At 38.2% G+C, this 17,420-nt stretch overlaps 1 protein-coding gene across 4 annotated transcripts in view; it reads left to right on the forward strand.

Moving 5' to 3' along the window:
* SRFBP1 (serum response factor binding protein 1) overlaps nt 1-17,420 on the forward strand; it is a 105,583-nt gene that overhangs the window by 34,156 nt on the left and 54,007 nt on the right. For all 4 annotated transcript variants that reach the window (XM_038403062.2, XM_043514386.1, XM_043514383.1 and 1 more), the window contains 2 exons: nt 621-709; nt 3,102-3,174. In XM_038403062.2, coding sequence (XP_038258990.1) covers nt 621-709; nt 3,102-3,174 — 162 coding nt within the window. The remainder of the gene's footprint in view (nt 1-620; nt 710-3,101; nt 3,175-17,420) is intronic.

Here is a 17,420-nt window from a genome sequence, read left to right on the forward strand (position 1 = left end):
CAACTTGCAAATATAAATCTGTGAGGTGGAAATGAAACTAAATTTAATGACAGTCAGTATGTAACAATGTGGTTTCGTTTGTTTGTTCTTGTAGAATTTAGAATGGCCTTTGACAGAGTCTATTTAAGAATGAATAAATGTTAGTTTTAGGGGCTTTCTAAAGAACATTTAAATTGTCAGTTAAAGGTAGTTTTGTTCCATACTTTAACAGAAAAGTACAGGTGCATTTTCAATGAGGGTGGGAATACAAAATGAATGAGCAAAAAATAAATGTAAGCTGTTCAAAACTCTAGGCCAGCCTGGTTCTAAGACTATTATTAAAATATGGCTGGTTAAGAATGCCTTGGCTTTTTCATGTCTTGTTCCTGTTCAGACCTCAGACACATTTTTAGACTGTTGGTTTGTTTTCCTCCTCTGATATTTATGGAAGCAGTTTGAGTTTAACAGGAATCTAAATTCATTTGAACTAAGATTTTTGTTAAGCAGAGGCATGAACTGTGTTCAGATGTTTTTCTGTTTGTTGAATCAGTTTTAAAAAAAACAAAGGCATAATAGATACATTGATTAGTTTCTGTACACTAGGATAAATAGCTATCTAACATTGTCCTCCTTTCAAATAGGTTGTGAAGATGAGAAAAGAGGTGAAGAAGGTCAGAGTTCTTACCATTCGCAGACTCACCAGACACATTGCAAAACTTCGGTTAAAAAAGTTAGTTTTAATATTTAATGCTTTTTTTAAAAAAAATTTTAGTGCTGCACTTATTTTAAATGACTTATGTAAATATTGAATAGACTGTGGGGGAAATGAGTAACTACAAAACATTATTTAACACACTACACATTTGAAGTGGATAGTAGGGCAGTATATTAATTGAATAGTTAATACTTTTAAAGAACACAATATATTTTTAGAACGGGATTGGCCTTGCACTGTACTTTTATGAACGTGCATTATTGTCTAAGATGTAGTAAATCTTATTTATAGATTTGTGTCAACATTTAACTTGCCTTAATATAGTCTAAGGCAGTGGTTCCCAAACTTTAACAACCCACGAACCCCTTTCACTAAACTGTCAAGTCTCATGAACCCCCCTCCTAAAAATAAAAATTTCCAGGGATTTTCTTCCTTACTTCAACATAAATTATAAAAGCAGTGATCTTGGAAATATAACGTTTGTTTTTATGACATGCTTATTACACACTATTTATTATTTATCATTACAGTATTTTTATTATATTATGAAAATGGCAACACTCTTCCAAGATCTCACTTTTGTAGCTTGTATCACTTTTGATTAAGCCTGTTAAAGACAAAGCTCCTATCAGAGGTGCCAAAAGAAAAAAGAAGTGCGGGGGCAAAGCCCCTGTGCACCCTGGGGCCTGGCGGGGCACCACCAGAAAAGTGGGGGGGTCGGGGGGCTGCCGTGGGAAAAAAGGGGAGGGACCTATGGGGGGGCTCACCAAGGTGGGGGCAGCACCTGACCCTCGTCGCCATCCTGTACTATGTTTCATCAAGGAGTATCAGAATTGAAACAGCATGAAGGTATTTAAGAAGCGAACTCAGAGTTCTTCCTACACAAGCATTCAGATCTTGAGCAGTCCGGGCAAATAGTGCACATCACAACAAAGCTTAAACTTATTCTTCATAAAAATTTAAAAACACTAGCAGCCTATTGAATTTTAAAAACCGCAAAAAATATCCACTTCCCTTTCTATTTCATATAAGGAGTTTTGAAGTTTAAATCTCCTCAGTGTGATAGATATGCTTGCTTTGTTCTGCTTAGCTCTTGGAAGTCCCCAAGGCACCGGGCTGTTGGCCCCGTTCTACCTGGGGTCCTTATGGACAGCTCTGTCCGCTATTAGGGAATTTTTTTCCGAGAACCCCTGTAACATTTGGTGAACCCCCAGGGGTTCACGAATCCCAGTTTGGGAACCGCTGGTTTTAAGTAATATGAACCTAAAGACAATTTCCCAAAGCAGACTTGAAGTAAAGTTTTCAGAAGCGCTTAAGTGACTTTGGAGCCCAGGTTCCATTTTCAAAACTGGTTTAAACACTTGTCCGTAGAAATTTTGAAAATGGGATTTAGACTAAATCACTTAAGCATTCTGGAAAAGTTTACCCTTGATGTTTTAGAACATCACTGTATTACAGAAAGCTTCAGTAGCTTCCTCAGTGCAAAGTTCTGCAAGTTTCAGTGCAAGGAGCGCTCTTCAATATGCTTTGAACAAATAAACACTGTTTTTGGAATTTTTAATCGTGTTTTTAATCCGTGTTAATGTAATTAATCTTTCACATGGGGCAAAGTGATTTGTGACAGTTAGTACTGAGACCAATGGAAGAAGACAAATATACTGTTGTGTTTTAAAATGTGAAGAATACAGTTGTTTGTTTAGACACTTCACCCACTGTAGCAAATTTTGTAAGATTTTGACAGTATTGTGACCTCCATTATGTATTTAAATTTTGTAATTAACAGTTTATTGTAAATTTTACGCAGAAAAGTATCTTTTGCCATCTAAATTTTCAGGATTCTATCTTCAGCTAACTCTTTTTTGGTAGATATTCTTTAATCCCGATCATCTCTTAAGGTTTAATTATTATATCCTAGCTAAGGTCATTCAAAATATAATCATAATGTACTTATACAAATTTTACAAGTAAACTTTTTTGGGCTTGATTCATCTCGTATCTAGTTTGAGCAACCTTGACTTAGACTGGCGCTAAACAATCTATAGCGTTTGCTAGACACTATGTTTAGTTCAACAGCTCCCAGAGAAGATGCAGCAGATTCTTTTGATTTTAAAAAGGTCCTTGCCAAAATGTTGCTATCAATATATTACTACCTGCCCTCACGTTTTTAGAATTACCATTATATCTCTTCTGCATGCTAATTTCATCTGTAAAAGCTGGGGACGCATTGATGTTTCTATATGTCTACTTCACTGTTCTGATAATTTACATTTAACATAATAAATAGATGTGAAAAGTAAAATTTTTATATCGACTTTTGTGATTTATTTTGCTGCAAATAGTAATTTCCTTGTTGGGAAATGATTGCCAATCAGTGTGTTACCTAGTTAAACAGAGTCTTTATCTACAGGGGTTCGGAAGATGTGGTACTAAAGAACCAAAGGCGAGCAGAGAGATTACTAAAAGAAATTCATGCCATGAAGGTAATGTCTTCATATACATATACACACATACATTTAATATTTAGTGTCACTTATTTTAGTAACACAAACCTGAGCCCGTTTTCTTGCAATGTGGTATGAAGAGACTTACCTGAAATCATGCATAGGTCTGTTTTGACTGTAAATGTAGTAAGGTGGAACATTAAGAATATTTGCATATTCCATGTTGGTTGCTATATCTATCAAGGTGTGAAACTAATTTGACTGAGATTTGCCAAACTAAACTTGCATCTGTTCAGAAATGCTCTGTGCCTGAAGCTTTCACTATAACATTAAATCAGATACATTTTTCCTTGTTTAGACAGGGTGTGTGTTAGAGAAATGAATGACTCAAAAGTTATGCTAACACTGTGACAAGTAATTAAGTCTGGTTGTCTATTTTTTATAACAGAACTTTAAAATCACATTTGACTAGTAATTATCCTAATGACAGGTTGAATTTTCATGAAGGTTTTTTTAAATTATGAATATTGAATTTGAGTAAAATTCCAGCGTTCAAGTCTGAGTGTAAGGATACAATATGCTCCGAGAGCTATTTTCTCAGTTAGATGATTGCTGAATCCCCATCATTATACCTGTTGTGTCTTTCCTTCTGATATCTCGAGAGACTCTAGGTTTGAGTCATGTACAAAGGCATGCAAATTGGAAAGTCTTTATTGATGATGTAACAGTAAGTAAGATGTTCTTGGGCAGATCTGTAAACTAGCTGGGTACATTCTCTCCTCCAGCGTATTTCTCTTACAACTGATTCAAAATCAGATGTTCTCAACAGATGAACAAGAAACAGGCAGAAAAGCCTCTCTCGTGGGTAATGATAAAACATACAGTACTGCATTTTAACATGGAAAGCAATTAAAGAATGTCAGGTAATTGATTCAGAGGCATTCCATGTGTAACCTTTCTGCTAGTTGGGTTGGCAGCAACAAGGGCCGGGCCCTTATGTTAGGGAATTCTCTCTAGTGTCTGTCTGTCTTTTTGGCTCAAGCCCCCACCCAGTAATCTGGGAACCTATAACCACTCTGGTAGCCTCTGCCAAGCTAATCTGTACCCAGTCACAAGCACAGAAGTTTAAACAAATGAACTTTTATTGCGGGGAGGGGAGAAAAGGGAAAGAGCAGGTTGAACTGAGACAAGTATTTACGGTTTAACTCCCACCACCATTTACTTTAGAGTACATAAGTCACAGTCCCAAACAATTGGACCTTGAATGGCTGATGCTCTCACTCTGCTGTTCAGTCTGCCTCTCTCCTACTGGAAGCTGTGGCCTGTGGGTGAATCCAACTGTCACTTTGCTCTGCCTGCTGGGTGCTGTGGCTGGACCCAGTTGCTGCTGCTCAGCCCAGATATGTTGCTGGGCTCTGATTTCTGCTTGCCACTGGCTAGATAATGAGTTTCTGGTGAGCAATTACAGCTCTTAGTTCAGCTCTTTCAAATACAACAGGATCAGTGGCCTCAAGAACCCATCAAAGTCCTTGCCATCCGAAGAGAGATTCCCAGCAGCTATGTAGGAATGTGCAGACTCTCTCCCCCTTGCGCTCTAGCTCTGTCCAGGGCTTCTTACTCCTCCTTGGCAAACATCGGTTTTCATCAGGTTGACACCATATGCAGTCATTGTTCAGGTTTTGCCCAGGTGGGTTCCTAACAGGGTAGTCTCAAAAATATGGGCCCCAAGTCAAAACTTAGTCAAATTGTACCCCATTGTCCCCAAACTACCGGCCATTAGTATGCCTCTCTGTCGACTCCTCTTGCTCTTCAACAGATGTCTGAAGAAGAGGTTAGTGTAAGCTCAAAAGCTTGTCTCTCACCAACAGAAGTTGGCCCAATAAAAGATATTTCACCCATCTTGTGTCTCTAATATCCTGGAACCGACATGGCTACAACACACTACATCAGAAAGCTCCCTTCTCTCATAGGCATCAAGCCACAGGGCTTGTACATGCTTGTGATTTCCCCCTACTTCACATTCTTTACCTGTTGGCTTATTCATTGATTTTTTTTTTCTTTCTTGTCCAACAACCGTAGCATGAGACATAAATACAGCAGAAAAATTCTCAATTGTAGATAGCTCAATATGATAGCCCATATGATAGCTCCGCTCTTTGGAACTCTAGCATTTCAGTGACTCTAACAAAAAGAGCAGGAAAGCAAACTGGATATTTTCTCTTGATCCAGGCTTTCAGTTAACTCTAGGGGAAAAGTAGGTTAGCAGCAACAGTTAGCGTTCTGGAAAAAAATGTTAGCTCTTCCAAATCAACATCCCATGAGATTGGGTTTAATTTATCAAGGGTGGATAATATTTCTATAAACATATGGAATTAAAGGAGGTTTTTAGTGATTCAGTAGCTGGAGGATTGATACAAATTTATCTTCATATGTTCAGCAATTCTAAATGCTGGTTGACTGAGCCATTTATGAAGGATGGAATCTGAAGTTCGAAACCTGGAATTGAACGCAAGACCAAGGAGTCTGAACGTTGCTTTAGAGCACAGGCACCAGAATATATAAAACTTTCCAGGAGACTGCCCGCTTGATGGGGCAGAAGTGACCCAGGATGTTACACTTACAGAAGGAATACAAAAGGACAGTTGAATGGTTCACAAGGACTGAACGGTAGAAATCATGCATATCTCTAATGATTTGTTACACAAATTAAAAATCTAATATAGTGTATAAGCCTGTACCCAGTTTTTCCTGAAGTAGGTTTATTAAATTCCCATCAGTTGGTTTCCCATTACCACTTGACACTTCTGAAATAATAAACATAGGAGAGCAATAACTGTAGCTAGTTTTGTAGTTATGCCATGTGAGCATTATTGGTCATCTTATTATAGGCACTTTGTACCCTAATTATAAGAGATTTGAGGTTTGGCATTTCAATATAAGAACAAGCAATATTTGCTAAAGGTTTAGGTTTAGGATCTGGTTTGATCAACTAATTAATAAAAGCTGATGCTTTTTAGATGAGCACAAATACCAAGTCATAGACTATGCAGTTTAATATTTGTACAATATGTCATTTTAAAAGATTGTACTGTATTAAAAAAAAGTGTAAAGCAACTGCATGTAACTCAGCTTGGAAGGATTAGATTTTTGTCAGTAAATGTCAGTTAAGTCGATTTCACTTGCGCACACCGAAACTAACTAAAAAAAAATATATATATTTCTATCGATAAAAGAAATTTACAGATAGGCAACATAAGAAAAATGCTGCTTGAGAATTTAATGGTTTGCTGTAAGACTATTTATTATGTATATTTTGACATGATGACAATTTGTTTTAATGGTTATGAAAGCTTTAGCTTTTTGAATCAGTGTCCACTATCATTAAATAATTCTCTGCTTCCCCCTTCTTCCCCCTCCCCCTAATTTCCCACAACTATGAAGATTTAAGTGGATAAAAATAGAAAAAAATACTTAAGAATAAACATTTATATGAATTCTGACAAACCTACATGTAATGTCTAGGCTATTTAGTGGCAGATGATCTACCTAGATAGTAGTATAAATATGTATGTTAGTAAAGATTGCAATGTTACCATATTGAACCAGTTCTAAGAATTTTAGACTCAAGTGAATTTATATACCATAAAACACATGGTATTTTATCAAAAATATTCCCTTCATACATATAATGCCAGTATGACAAAATAAGCAACTTATTGTCAAATTCTACTCACTGTTGGTGTTAAAATATACTATGTATGCAAAGCACTTTTCTCAAACAAGATGGGAAACTTGCCCATCCTTAATCACTGCACATCCGTTTCTCAGATGCTCTTTCACTCTGTCCAGTACTCCATGTTTTAGCAGATGTTACAAGAATCTTTAGTCTCTCAGTGCATTCCTTTTCATAGTAAAAAATATCTTTCTCTGTAGCATCAGTTCGCAGAGCAATTTCAAAGTTGGGTTTTCCTTTCATTCAGTCCTAAGACCACGCAACTTTGACAAGACAAGGCTCTTCAGCTGGACGTGTTCTTCTGCAACTGGGAATCTTTATTTTACTTTTGGATTTGGAGTCTTGGTAGAACATGTCAGAATTGGAATGAAGAAGTATGGCAGTCACGGTGCAAGTGCTTCATTATTGACTAGATAAAGTTTCTGTCCAGTTTCCAAATCCAAAAATGATGTAGGTAGCTTTGTTTTGGTTTTATTTGTTTGGGTTATTTTTTGGAGGGGAGGGGGGTTAGGTTGTTCTCTAAAGATTGGAACTTTTTGACCCAATTCTAGATGTCTGTACTTGAGAAAAGTCTCAAATCACAGCTTTAGTCTTTGAAGGTCTCTTTGCATCAATAATTCAAAAACAGCCTATGGAGAAATGTGTGCTTTCAGAACTTGTAGAAAGGAGCTGACATGTATCAACTTTCTATCCCAAGGGAGACACTCTGATATGTGGTTTCAGTTGTAACTCTTAATTAGTGCTTTCTTATGTCTGCCATTTTGGACTGATGTTTCCTACCTATATGCTGTCCGTTAGGCAGGAAGTAGCCTTTTTTTTGCTGTCCCTGAATCTTGTGGTGGTTCAACATTAATTTCTAAAAATTATGCAATCATTTACACAACACTTTAGAAATCTAAACAATCAAGACAAATATCCACAAGATAAGATGCAGGAAATTAGTTTAGGAAAGGGGATGTGACGATTACTGAATTATTAACTGTATTTTATTTCTGCTCAGCTTAGTAGGAGATCCCATGCTTACCTGCTGTACTGCCCAAGTATGTTTCTATTGTTGCCCTGAAACATGTGACCTGTAGCACACTATGTTGCCTTTTGTTCTCCGAGTAGGATTGGAGCTTGCTTTTTTTTTTTTTTTTTCTTTTTTCCCTACACTCAAAAGTATAGTTTAGTAGGGTAGGAGCAATTAGGGTTTGTGCTCTTTGGGCAAATTCCTGTGCAAGCAGACCTCTTGCTACTTTCACATGCCCACAATGGCTTGTGAGCGCATTCATGTAATATGAATAGTTATTAACAGTAATATTCAAAGACAGTGGTAGTGGTTTTAGGCTTATTTACTTACACAATGGTGCTCCTCCTTAGTCTCTTATACTACACCAGCTTTTATTTAGCTTTTTTTTTCCCAACTGACATTAATTGAACAGACTCAAGAAGTTGCCCTGTGAATTTGCTATGGCATCTGTCTCGTTTTAGGCCAAAATAATACTGCATATTAGCTGCTCTTGGCATTGGATTTTGAGTTGGAAAAAGTTCAGTTGCTTCACATTCATCTCCCTTCCATGTTTTGGGGAAGGAAATGTACAATAAATGTACTTCTCACTGGAGAAGTGTAGAGTAGAAAAACAGGTCTGCTTTTCTTGAACGTGCTTATTAAGGGACTAGGTGTTTTCCATAAATCAAAGAAGCACAGATAATAAGATTGGCTTTCAAAATTACAAATATATTTGACTGTTTCAGGCACAACTATTTTATCTGCTAAAAAGAAATGGAAATATCAAAGAGAAAAGTAAGAGAAAAAAGTTGGTTTTAAACACAGGAAAGACCTCTACATATCCTTTCCATCCAAGAAGAATCTTTAGCATATTGCAAAGAAACACCACAAATTACCATGTTCTTGCTTCCTCTTTTAATATGATACTGTTTTTTAGTAGGACTCAGATATGCAAGACAGACTGGACATGTTTTGCTGCCCCTTAACATCACCCTCAAATGGTGGAGTGGAAAGAGAACCCAACTTGCTAAAATCTCAGGAAGATCCTGGCTATGTATACTGTAAAATCATATCTTGAAAATTAATATTTTAACTTTTAAGCCAAAAAGAACCCCAGTTTGGAGGCTTGATTTGACTTTTCACTGAAATCGTATATTTATTGTGGGCATTCTGAATGAACAAGTAGTACATAAACTCTTCCAGATTACTGGGAGCTTACGGTCTGGCCATGTGTCATTCTCAAGAAAGCTACCCAGATTTTGAATAAAATCTTCCTGAGCCGTGACCTCTGATGTTGATAGAGCATTTTTAATATTAAATGCAAAAGTATACATTGATATAATATGAATATTGGTCACTAAAGATAAGTCTTAGAAACGTAATGTTCTACAACAAAGTTAACTCAATCATTTTTCACTTATTTTCTGTTATCTCTGTAATAAATTAAGAGAGCATCCACCAATTCAGAGACCAGGCCTCTTGGTTGGTTTGCCCACAATCAGCAATAAAGACAGCACAAATGAATGCTTCAGGTAGGTGTGCTCAGACTTCCCACTGAGTTCTGTTTTTTCTTTGCTTTTTTTTTAACTTCAGTTTTTTTCACACTTTTTTTTTTTTGTTGTTTCTCATTCGCTTTGCCTTCAAAAACCATCTTCACAGCCTTCTCCACTTCGCCTGTTCAGATATACAGCTGCAGGACTCAGGCTAGGGTGACCAGACAGCAAATGTGAAAAATGAGACATGGGTGGGGGGTAATAGGAGCCTATATTAAAAAAAAAAAAGACCCAAAATCAGGACTGTCTCTATAAAATCGGGTCATCTGGTCACCTTAACTCGGGCTGTCAGTCCCTGTCAGTGTGTCTTCACAGCTGAAGAGTCAGAATGTTTAACTCTGTATGACTGCTGCTCTCACTTTGTCACCAGGCCTGGGGAATGCAACAAGGCTAAGGATGAGCAACTTAAAGAAAATAAGGACAAGGAAGGCAAATTTAGAGGGGAAAAACATAGAAAAAGGCAAGGGGATTTGAGCCCCAGTCTGAGGGACTTCTCTCCTCAGCCAGTGTAATGAATTTTGAATTTCTGCATGGAGACCCTCTATCTATTCATCTCTCTCTGGAAATTATCAACATTAAATTGGTTTAAAAAATAGTAGGCCTTTTTGTACATTTCTGGGATCTGCATCTCATTGAGTAACATTTTAAATAATTTTAGTCTAGTCACTGTTACATCCTGAATTTTTTTTCTCTTCCCTTTCTGCTGCTGGCATGTGTGTGACTGGAAGACCTCTTAGTGCTTAATTATCTGGTGGGAGATCTGGTGGGAGATCAGTGCTGTCTCTATTCAACGCAATAAGAGTTGTAAATGCTCAGCCTTCTTCAGGATCAGACCTTTTAACATAAAGAAACTTAAGTAACTAGGCCTGGAAAGTGAATTTTCCCAAATGTGTTTTCATGGTTTCTGTATGTGTATTACTCATGAGTTAAAAAATTCCCTCCCAATATACATTTTGTGTGCCCTATTTCTCTGCTTTTTATAACCAAACTAGTTTGGTGGAGGGGGTATTTTTGGTGTTCGTTTAATTTTAAGAAACAGAATTAAGGTTGCATGCCAGCATGCAAAAGTCCTATTATGGCCATATTAGGCCTGAACTTTGTCCCTGTATGTGTTAGACAGCAGTTCTTCTTGAACCTTTTCTGTACCAGGAGCTCTTCCCCTTCCCTTGCATCCACTCTTCTATCTAGCCAGGACTACCCAACCCCTCTCTCCTCCAATTGAACAACATGGGAAGGGTAGAGTAGTTGCAACACCTTGACACCAGATTTAGTGCTAATTTTATTTCTCAGATAATACAATAGCTGACAATGAACTAATTTTACAGCCAGTATACTATGTTGGAGGATAATGTTATCCCATACCTGAAGAACAACAAATATTGTGCCATGTTACAGAGACTTAATTTTTTTTAATAAAAAAAGTTATAGAGGCAAATAATGGTGAATATGTTGAAACCCAAGGATATTTTGCCACTTGTAGATAGAACTATTTTACTTACAGCAAATTTGTTCCTAGGATCAGTTATATGACTGTGGTTTGGAATAGCATTTGTCGTTGATGCTTGTGTATCTTGGGTTTTTTTGGTAATGCAGGAGAATTAAAGGACAAGTAATTGCTTTAAATAACAGTGAAATGTGTTTAGAGTTGTTGCATTTCTCAAGCACAGGAATTAGGAATGTGTTTTATGTGGAAGATGATAGTGGTTAAAAATTCCAGCTACGTGGATGCAAGAACTGGGTTAATTGTTTGCAGGAGTTTTCGGAGCTATTGGAATAGAACAGTGTTTTTGGACTCTTCTGACTTCATTTTGCCAGAACTGAATAAAACATTTATTTTAACATTTCTCAAAAGAAGAAAAGAAAAAGAACAGTATGCTCCTTGGTAGCCTTTCCTAGAAGTTATTTACTTTACAGAAATAAAAAAAAAAAAAGACAAACTGGAAAGATAGGGATATTTTTAAAATAGTCCTTGCCTTGTTTGAAGGTATTTTCCAAATGGATTATGGTTTGACTTTGCAGAGTTTTTTATCCTATTTTTTAAAAAGTGTAATATTTAATCTAGCTTTCTTTACACGATACACTGTCAAAATGTTAAACTAATCAGAAAATAGCCTCTTAATTTTTAAAACTTTTTAACAAAAATTAGTACTTAGTGTCCAAGATTTAACATACCTACTAAAAAGTAAAACAATCACATTTGCACATTGTGTGATTTGCATTGTTTAGATATTTGCTATCATTGAGTGACTGTCCCTTTTTTTTAAAAAAAAAAATAAAAAGGCCCTCTTTTAAGCCTGATTTTGTTTTCTTATCCCAAATTTATCTAATCAAGAATCTCTGCAGTGGAATTATAGAGGAAGGGTAGAGCCTTCCCCTTAATCAATAAAGGGAAACGTGTGGGTTCCACTTGCTGGTATTGAGCAGCAGTTAATTGGCCAGTTCTATTAGCAGAGCAAGAAGATGGCACACAATAAACATTTAGCACTTTCAGTTTTTTTCAAAATATTGTTGAAAACCAATGAAGCAATATAATATCTTTATCTAGTATCCTTCATGCACAGTGTAAGAATGCTTTAGGGACTCAATTTTAGGCTAAAAAGGAAGGTTTTAAGATGAGATTTAAAGAAAGGAAAAAACTTACGGCATGTGTGCTCAGCAGACAAATTAAAGAATGAGTATATGAACAAAGGCAAAGTCAAGAGAGGTATGAGCTCTAATAATGCTCTGAAGGTTGTGAATGCCAGATTTGTAGGTAAAGTTGTTTGAGGGGATAACATGAGGCTCCAGGATGATTTTAAGAGCATGGGTTTTGAGAAGAAAATTAAGATCTAAATTTGTAAAAGCCATAGTGCAGTCAATGACCTGACAAAGGAATGGCCAGGAGGAAAGCTGCAGTCTTTGGAAACGTTCCATTATAGGAAGATACTATTTATGCAGAGGGTTATTCAAGGTAGGTAGGCAGAGAGAAAATGATGGGAAATAAAGATGGAGTTAGTGGTTTTTCACACAGAAGTGATGTCTAAGGCTGACGCTAACTGTGAGCTAGAGGTTCCAAGGGAAAGGAGGACAAAAATAAATATGAGGGGAAAATGGGAGATTTGTAGAATTTAAAGCAAAAGAGTGCTAAGCACATTCTCTTCTTGCAATAGAGAGTGATCAATACCAAACTTCACATAGATTCAGTGAAGTAAGAAGTGATCAGAAGCAAGGTTTAGGTCATTAACTCATCTAATAAAGGGAAATCTCAGAAGCGTTACAAGTCTTGCTCATTGCATTGTTTTCTTGGATTTGTTTGGTGTTTTTGTTTTTCTTTATTGATTTTTCAAAAGATAGATTTCTTTTCTAAAAGACTAATAATATGAATTCTTGTAATAGTAGCTACTTTTTTGTTTGATCCGTTCAGCTTCTGTAGCCTAGGTTTCAGTCAACATCCCCTTGTAAATAATTGTATTATGCAAGAGCAGTGACTAATATTCTTTGTTGCTGTTTTGCTATAGTTTTCTTTTGTCTCACAGCATATGTTTCCAACAAAAATGTGCTATATATTTTGCTTCATATTAGGCCTTGCAACATTCCATAAAGTTAGTATGAAAGAATATTTTCAAGGCTTTTGGAAAGAATGGTGTGAAGATTTAGAGGCAAAGCAGCATCCCCTCAGTCAGCAAGGGGATGCCTCTGTCTGGAACCATAAACACTGGAGAAGCAGGCAGCCAGTGTAAGTTCCCTACCTTCCTGGGGGCAGTGGGGATTGGACTTCTGGCTTCAGCCCTGGGGTGAGGGGTGTTGGGCTCTGTCCCCCTGGCCGCAGGGTTTCAGGCTCCAGTTGCAGGGCCATGGGCTCCAGCCCCAGTCCCCAGCCATGCAGCATTGGGTGCTGGGCCCACACTCACCCGCACATCCTCCCCTCCCCCCACTCTTAATCCCCACTGCGTCCTCTTTCCCTAAGCTTCAGTCATGTGGCTGCAGGGCTCTGGTCCCCAGGCTCCGGCTTCAGGTCACCACCACCCCATCTCCTCTGCCTCGCTCAGCCCCCCAATACATCCCACCATTGTCCCTGATCCCTGCTGCTCTCCTATCCACCTCCCCATCCAGGGCTTAATTTGTGTCCTAGCTTACCAGGGCTGAGAGAGTCTGTTGTGAAAAGTGATATTTGTTAATGTCACTTTTTGCTGCCTCACAGCTAGCTAGTTAGCAAGTCTGCTGCTATGAAAACTGATATTTACAAACATACAAATATCACTTTTCACAGAAGCAGACTTACTAACAAGTCTTAAAAGCAACCAAAAAAGCAAAAGAAACAATAACAAAAAAGACAAGAACATGTAAAGCACATTTTTGTTTCTGTTCTCTTTGGGTCCAGTAAAGAATAGAGACAACAGCATGTTTTTTTATTTTTGAATCTGCAAAAAACCCTACATAAATACATTACTATGATTTGGACATGTATATGTGCATATTTATTTGTTTTTCCTAAAGTTAAGTATTTTAGGAAAGATTGTCATACTGCGGCCGCCAAAAATTTTTTTGTGAGAACCCTGCATGTAGATAAGCCCTTAGACACTCAAGGGCTGATACATATGAGTAAGTGTACAAGGCTGTAGATTTATCTCCCAAACAGCTGGTGGAAGAGCCCCCATCACCAGTATCCTGTAAAAGTAGGATGAAGCAATTGAGATATTGAAGGGAACAATCCTATATTTGCAGTTTCACAGACAAGATAGCTTAATACATCTTTTCAGTATCAAATTTATAGGATTTTTTCTTTTTTTCCACAGTTTAACCTATCTTCCCCCAAAACCATTTCTCTCTTCCCTCTCTTGTAGAATTCTCCATTTATACACTTGCTTAAAGTACCCATAGACCCTAAGTTATGCAGTAACACATCCTCCAAATGTCTAGGCAGTATAAGAAGAAAAGCTTGGTTTAAGTGCAAAAGTTAGTCTCTCTCACCAACAGAAGTTGGTCCATTAAAAGATATTACCTCACCCACCTTATCTCCCTAATATCTTGGGACCAGTGTGGCTACAACAACACTGCATACACATTTCATGAGGTCTGATAGCCTCTTGTTAGCTTCCTAAAGTAATTATTAGAGCAGGCTGGACAACCTAGTTTCAAAGGTAAAAATTTGGTTGCTGATACGGTGACCAGACAGCAAATGTGAAAAATTGGGATGGGGGGGAGAGGGAGGAGGTTATAAGAGCTTATATAAGAAAAAGACACACAAATTGGAACTGTTCCTATAAAATTGGAATATCTGGTCACCCTAGTTTCTGTAATCTTGCACATCAGTCCATGTCTATTAATTTCCATTGCTCTGCTCCGCTCCAGTCCATCTTTCTCCAATTTGTTGCATGCTGCTAAAGCAGCAGTGGGCAAACTTTTTGACCTGAGGGCCACATTGGGTTTCCGAAATTGTATGGAGGGCCGGTTAGGGGAGGCTGTGCCTCCCCAAACAGCCAGGTGTGGCCCGGCCCCTGCCCCCATCTGACTTCCCCCTGCTTCTTGCCCCCTGACGCTGCCCTGTTCCCCAGGACTCCTGCCCTATCCAACCACCGACTGCCCCGGGACCCTGCTCCCATTCAGTGCCCCTGTTCCCTGCCCTCTGACCGACCTGACCCCTATCCACATAACAACCCCAAACTCCCCTGCCCTCTATCCAACCCCCCCTGCTCCCTGCCCCCTTTACTGCACTGCCTGGAGCACCGGTGCCTGGAGGCACTACAGCCACGCTGCCCAGAGCACCAGAACAGGCAGACATGCCGCCCGGCTGGAGCCAGCCACACCACCGCACAGAACAGAGCACCGTGTCAGGCTGCAGCTGTGCAGCTGCACTGCCTGGCAAGAGCTCGCAGCCCTGCTGCCCAGAGCATTTTGCTGGCAGCATGGTGAGCTAAGGCTGCGGGGGAGGGAGGACAGAGGGGGAGGGGCCAGGGCCTAGCCTCCCAGGCCCGGAGCTTAGGGGCCAGGCAGGAGGGTCCCCACCTCTGTGCTAAAGAGAGAGCAAGTGTCCTGTTCTCCTATCAAATCCATTTGTCTACCCTTTCCAGGAAGTTACTGTTGTAAAGAGTGATGGTCTGATCTTTGTTCCACTCCTCTCTACTCTCCCAACTGCCCAGTTAGTGTTCTAAAGACATTACTATAGTCCACGCATGACTGGGCATGTCCAGGGATGTCAGTTTATTCTCTTCTTCCCCCCCCCCCCCCCATCAGGGTCTTTCTGAACAGAAAAATCTGCAGCCTTTTGTTGAAGTGGTACAGCAGGATGCAGCAAGGAGACATATTCTTAGTCATGATTTTTTTTTTTCAAGGTCCAGTCAATGTCAATAGCTTTAATTACTTTGAAGGGTATTCTGTCATTTGGGTGTTTTCCATAGAATTCAAATGTTGCTGAAGAATTCAGTTTCATATTTTCTTTTAATTTTGTGATTGTGTAGCTGAATCTAGATAATGGTCTTTCATGTGGAGTTTTTCAGCCCCTACTCCAGGATACAAGGAGTTGCACTGGCAGGTGTATTATTTTGTTGCATTGGGAAATGAGTTATGCATACCACCTGAATATTTTTCTCATTTTTTACAGATTATTTATTTTTGTTTTATTGGTACATTTCAGTTTTAGTTCTTTCCTTTGTTTTTGTTATATTGAAAGCCAGAACATAATAATGAAAATTGTCTTTAAACATAACAAAAACAAGAAAGAAAACTGAACCTTACCAGTAAATAGTAACAACTTAAGTTTTTTTTTTTTTTTTTAAAGTTTCCAGACTTGACTTTACTATTCATCTCTGTAACTAGATAACTGGTGTCACACACATACTATGCTACTCCTACCCCCTCCACCATTTATGCTTCTGTGTCACTTTTCCTCATATCTGAAACTAACTGCTATTATGTGATCCTAACTGTATTACATTAGTACATAAGAATTTCTGAGCTATTGGGCACATGGGCCAAAACTAACATTGCCATGATTGTGGAACTTGCAGTTTTCATATACCTGTTCATATACCAAGAACTCTGTTTTCATATACCTCCCCATGTGCCCCCATTAAGAAGTCCTTCAGATTTCTTGGCTGATCAATATATGTGTAGTTTTCCTTTAAGGCTAAAATGTCATTTGAAAAACCATGAGTATGGTTAACTAAAGGTGGGAATGCTAATAAAACATGAAGCATAATCAGAGGAGGAAAAATGTCCAATGTCTGCACCAGTTTCCGTTTAAATAAAATATTATTGGAACCAGTTATTCAATTTACTCAATATTGGTTAAAGTTTTCTTGGAATGGGATCTGCATACCCTTTGGGTTGTCTAATTTTACTGCAGCTAGTGAAAGTACCTCTTTAACTTCCTGATTCTAATGTGCTAACCTAAAACAGGTTCCCCCCCCCAGCTCCAGTGTCCAGAAATGACCAAAGAAATATTTAACTTCAGTCTTTCTTTTTATAAACATTGATGTCAGGGAGCCTTGATTACCACTTTGCCTGTGTAGTGTAATGGGTTGCATTACAGCTGCTCCTTTTGGGTTGGGAAAAAAAAAAGTTCAAAAATGAGCTGCTGTGCAATAAATGGGCAAACTTAACAGCATAAATCTTTTGGTTTATTTTGCACCAGCTCTCTTTATTCAAACATCATCTTAGAAATGTATGACTTGTTTTCTTGTTTGTTTTTCAGTAATTGAGCTGGCTGTCATTGCTATTGCAATGTAATATTTTTGCTGACTTTTTTTTTGTAAGGGTTCTCCCTGCCTTTCTCTTTCTGGAGTTATTCAGTTATATCAACTGCGCAAACAAAAAGTGTAGAGAATGTTAAATTTCCTAAAACAAAACAAAAAAAACCATTGGCACTTATAAAATTACAAGGGGAGGAGTTCATGGCCTGGAGTGAACAATAGTGCATTTTCATTGTTGTTTTTCAGTTGTGAAGATGGGGATAGGATTTTGACAACCACCTACTTCACAATTCTATTCACTTTTGGGTCACTTGTCATCATCTTACTCATACAACGCT

Source organism: Dermochelys coriacea, chromosome 5 (assembly GCF_009764565.3).
Source record: "Dermochelys coriacea isolate rDerCor1 chromosome 5, rDerCor1.pri.v4, whole genome shotgun sequence".
NCBI classification, from domain to species: Eukaryota; Metazoa; Chordata; order Testudines; family Dermochelyidae; genus Dermochelys; species Dermochelys coriacea.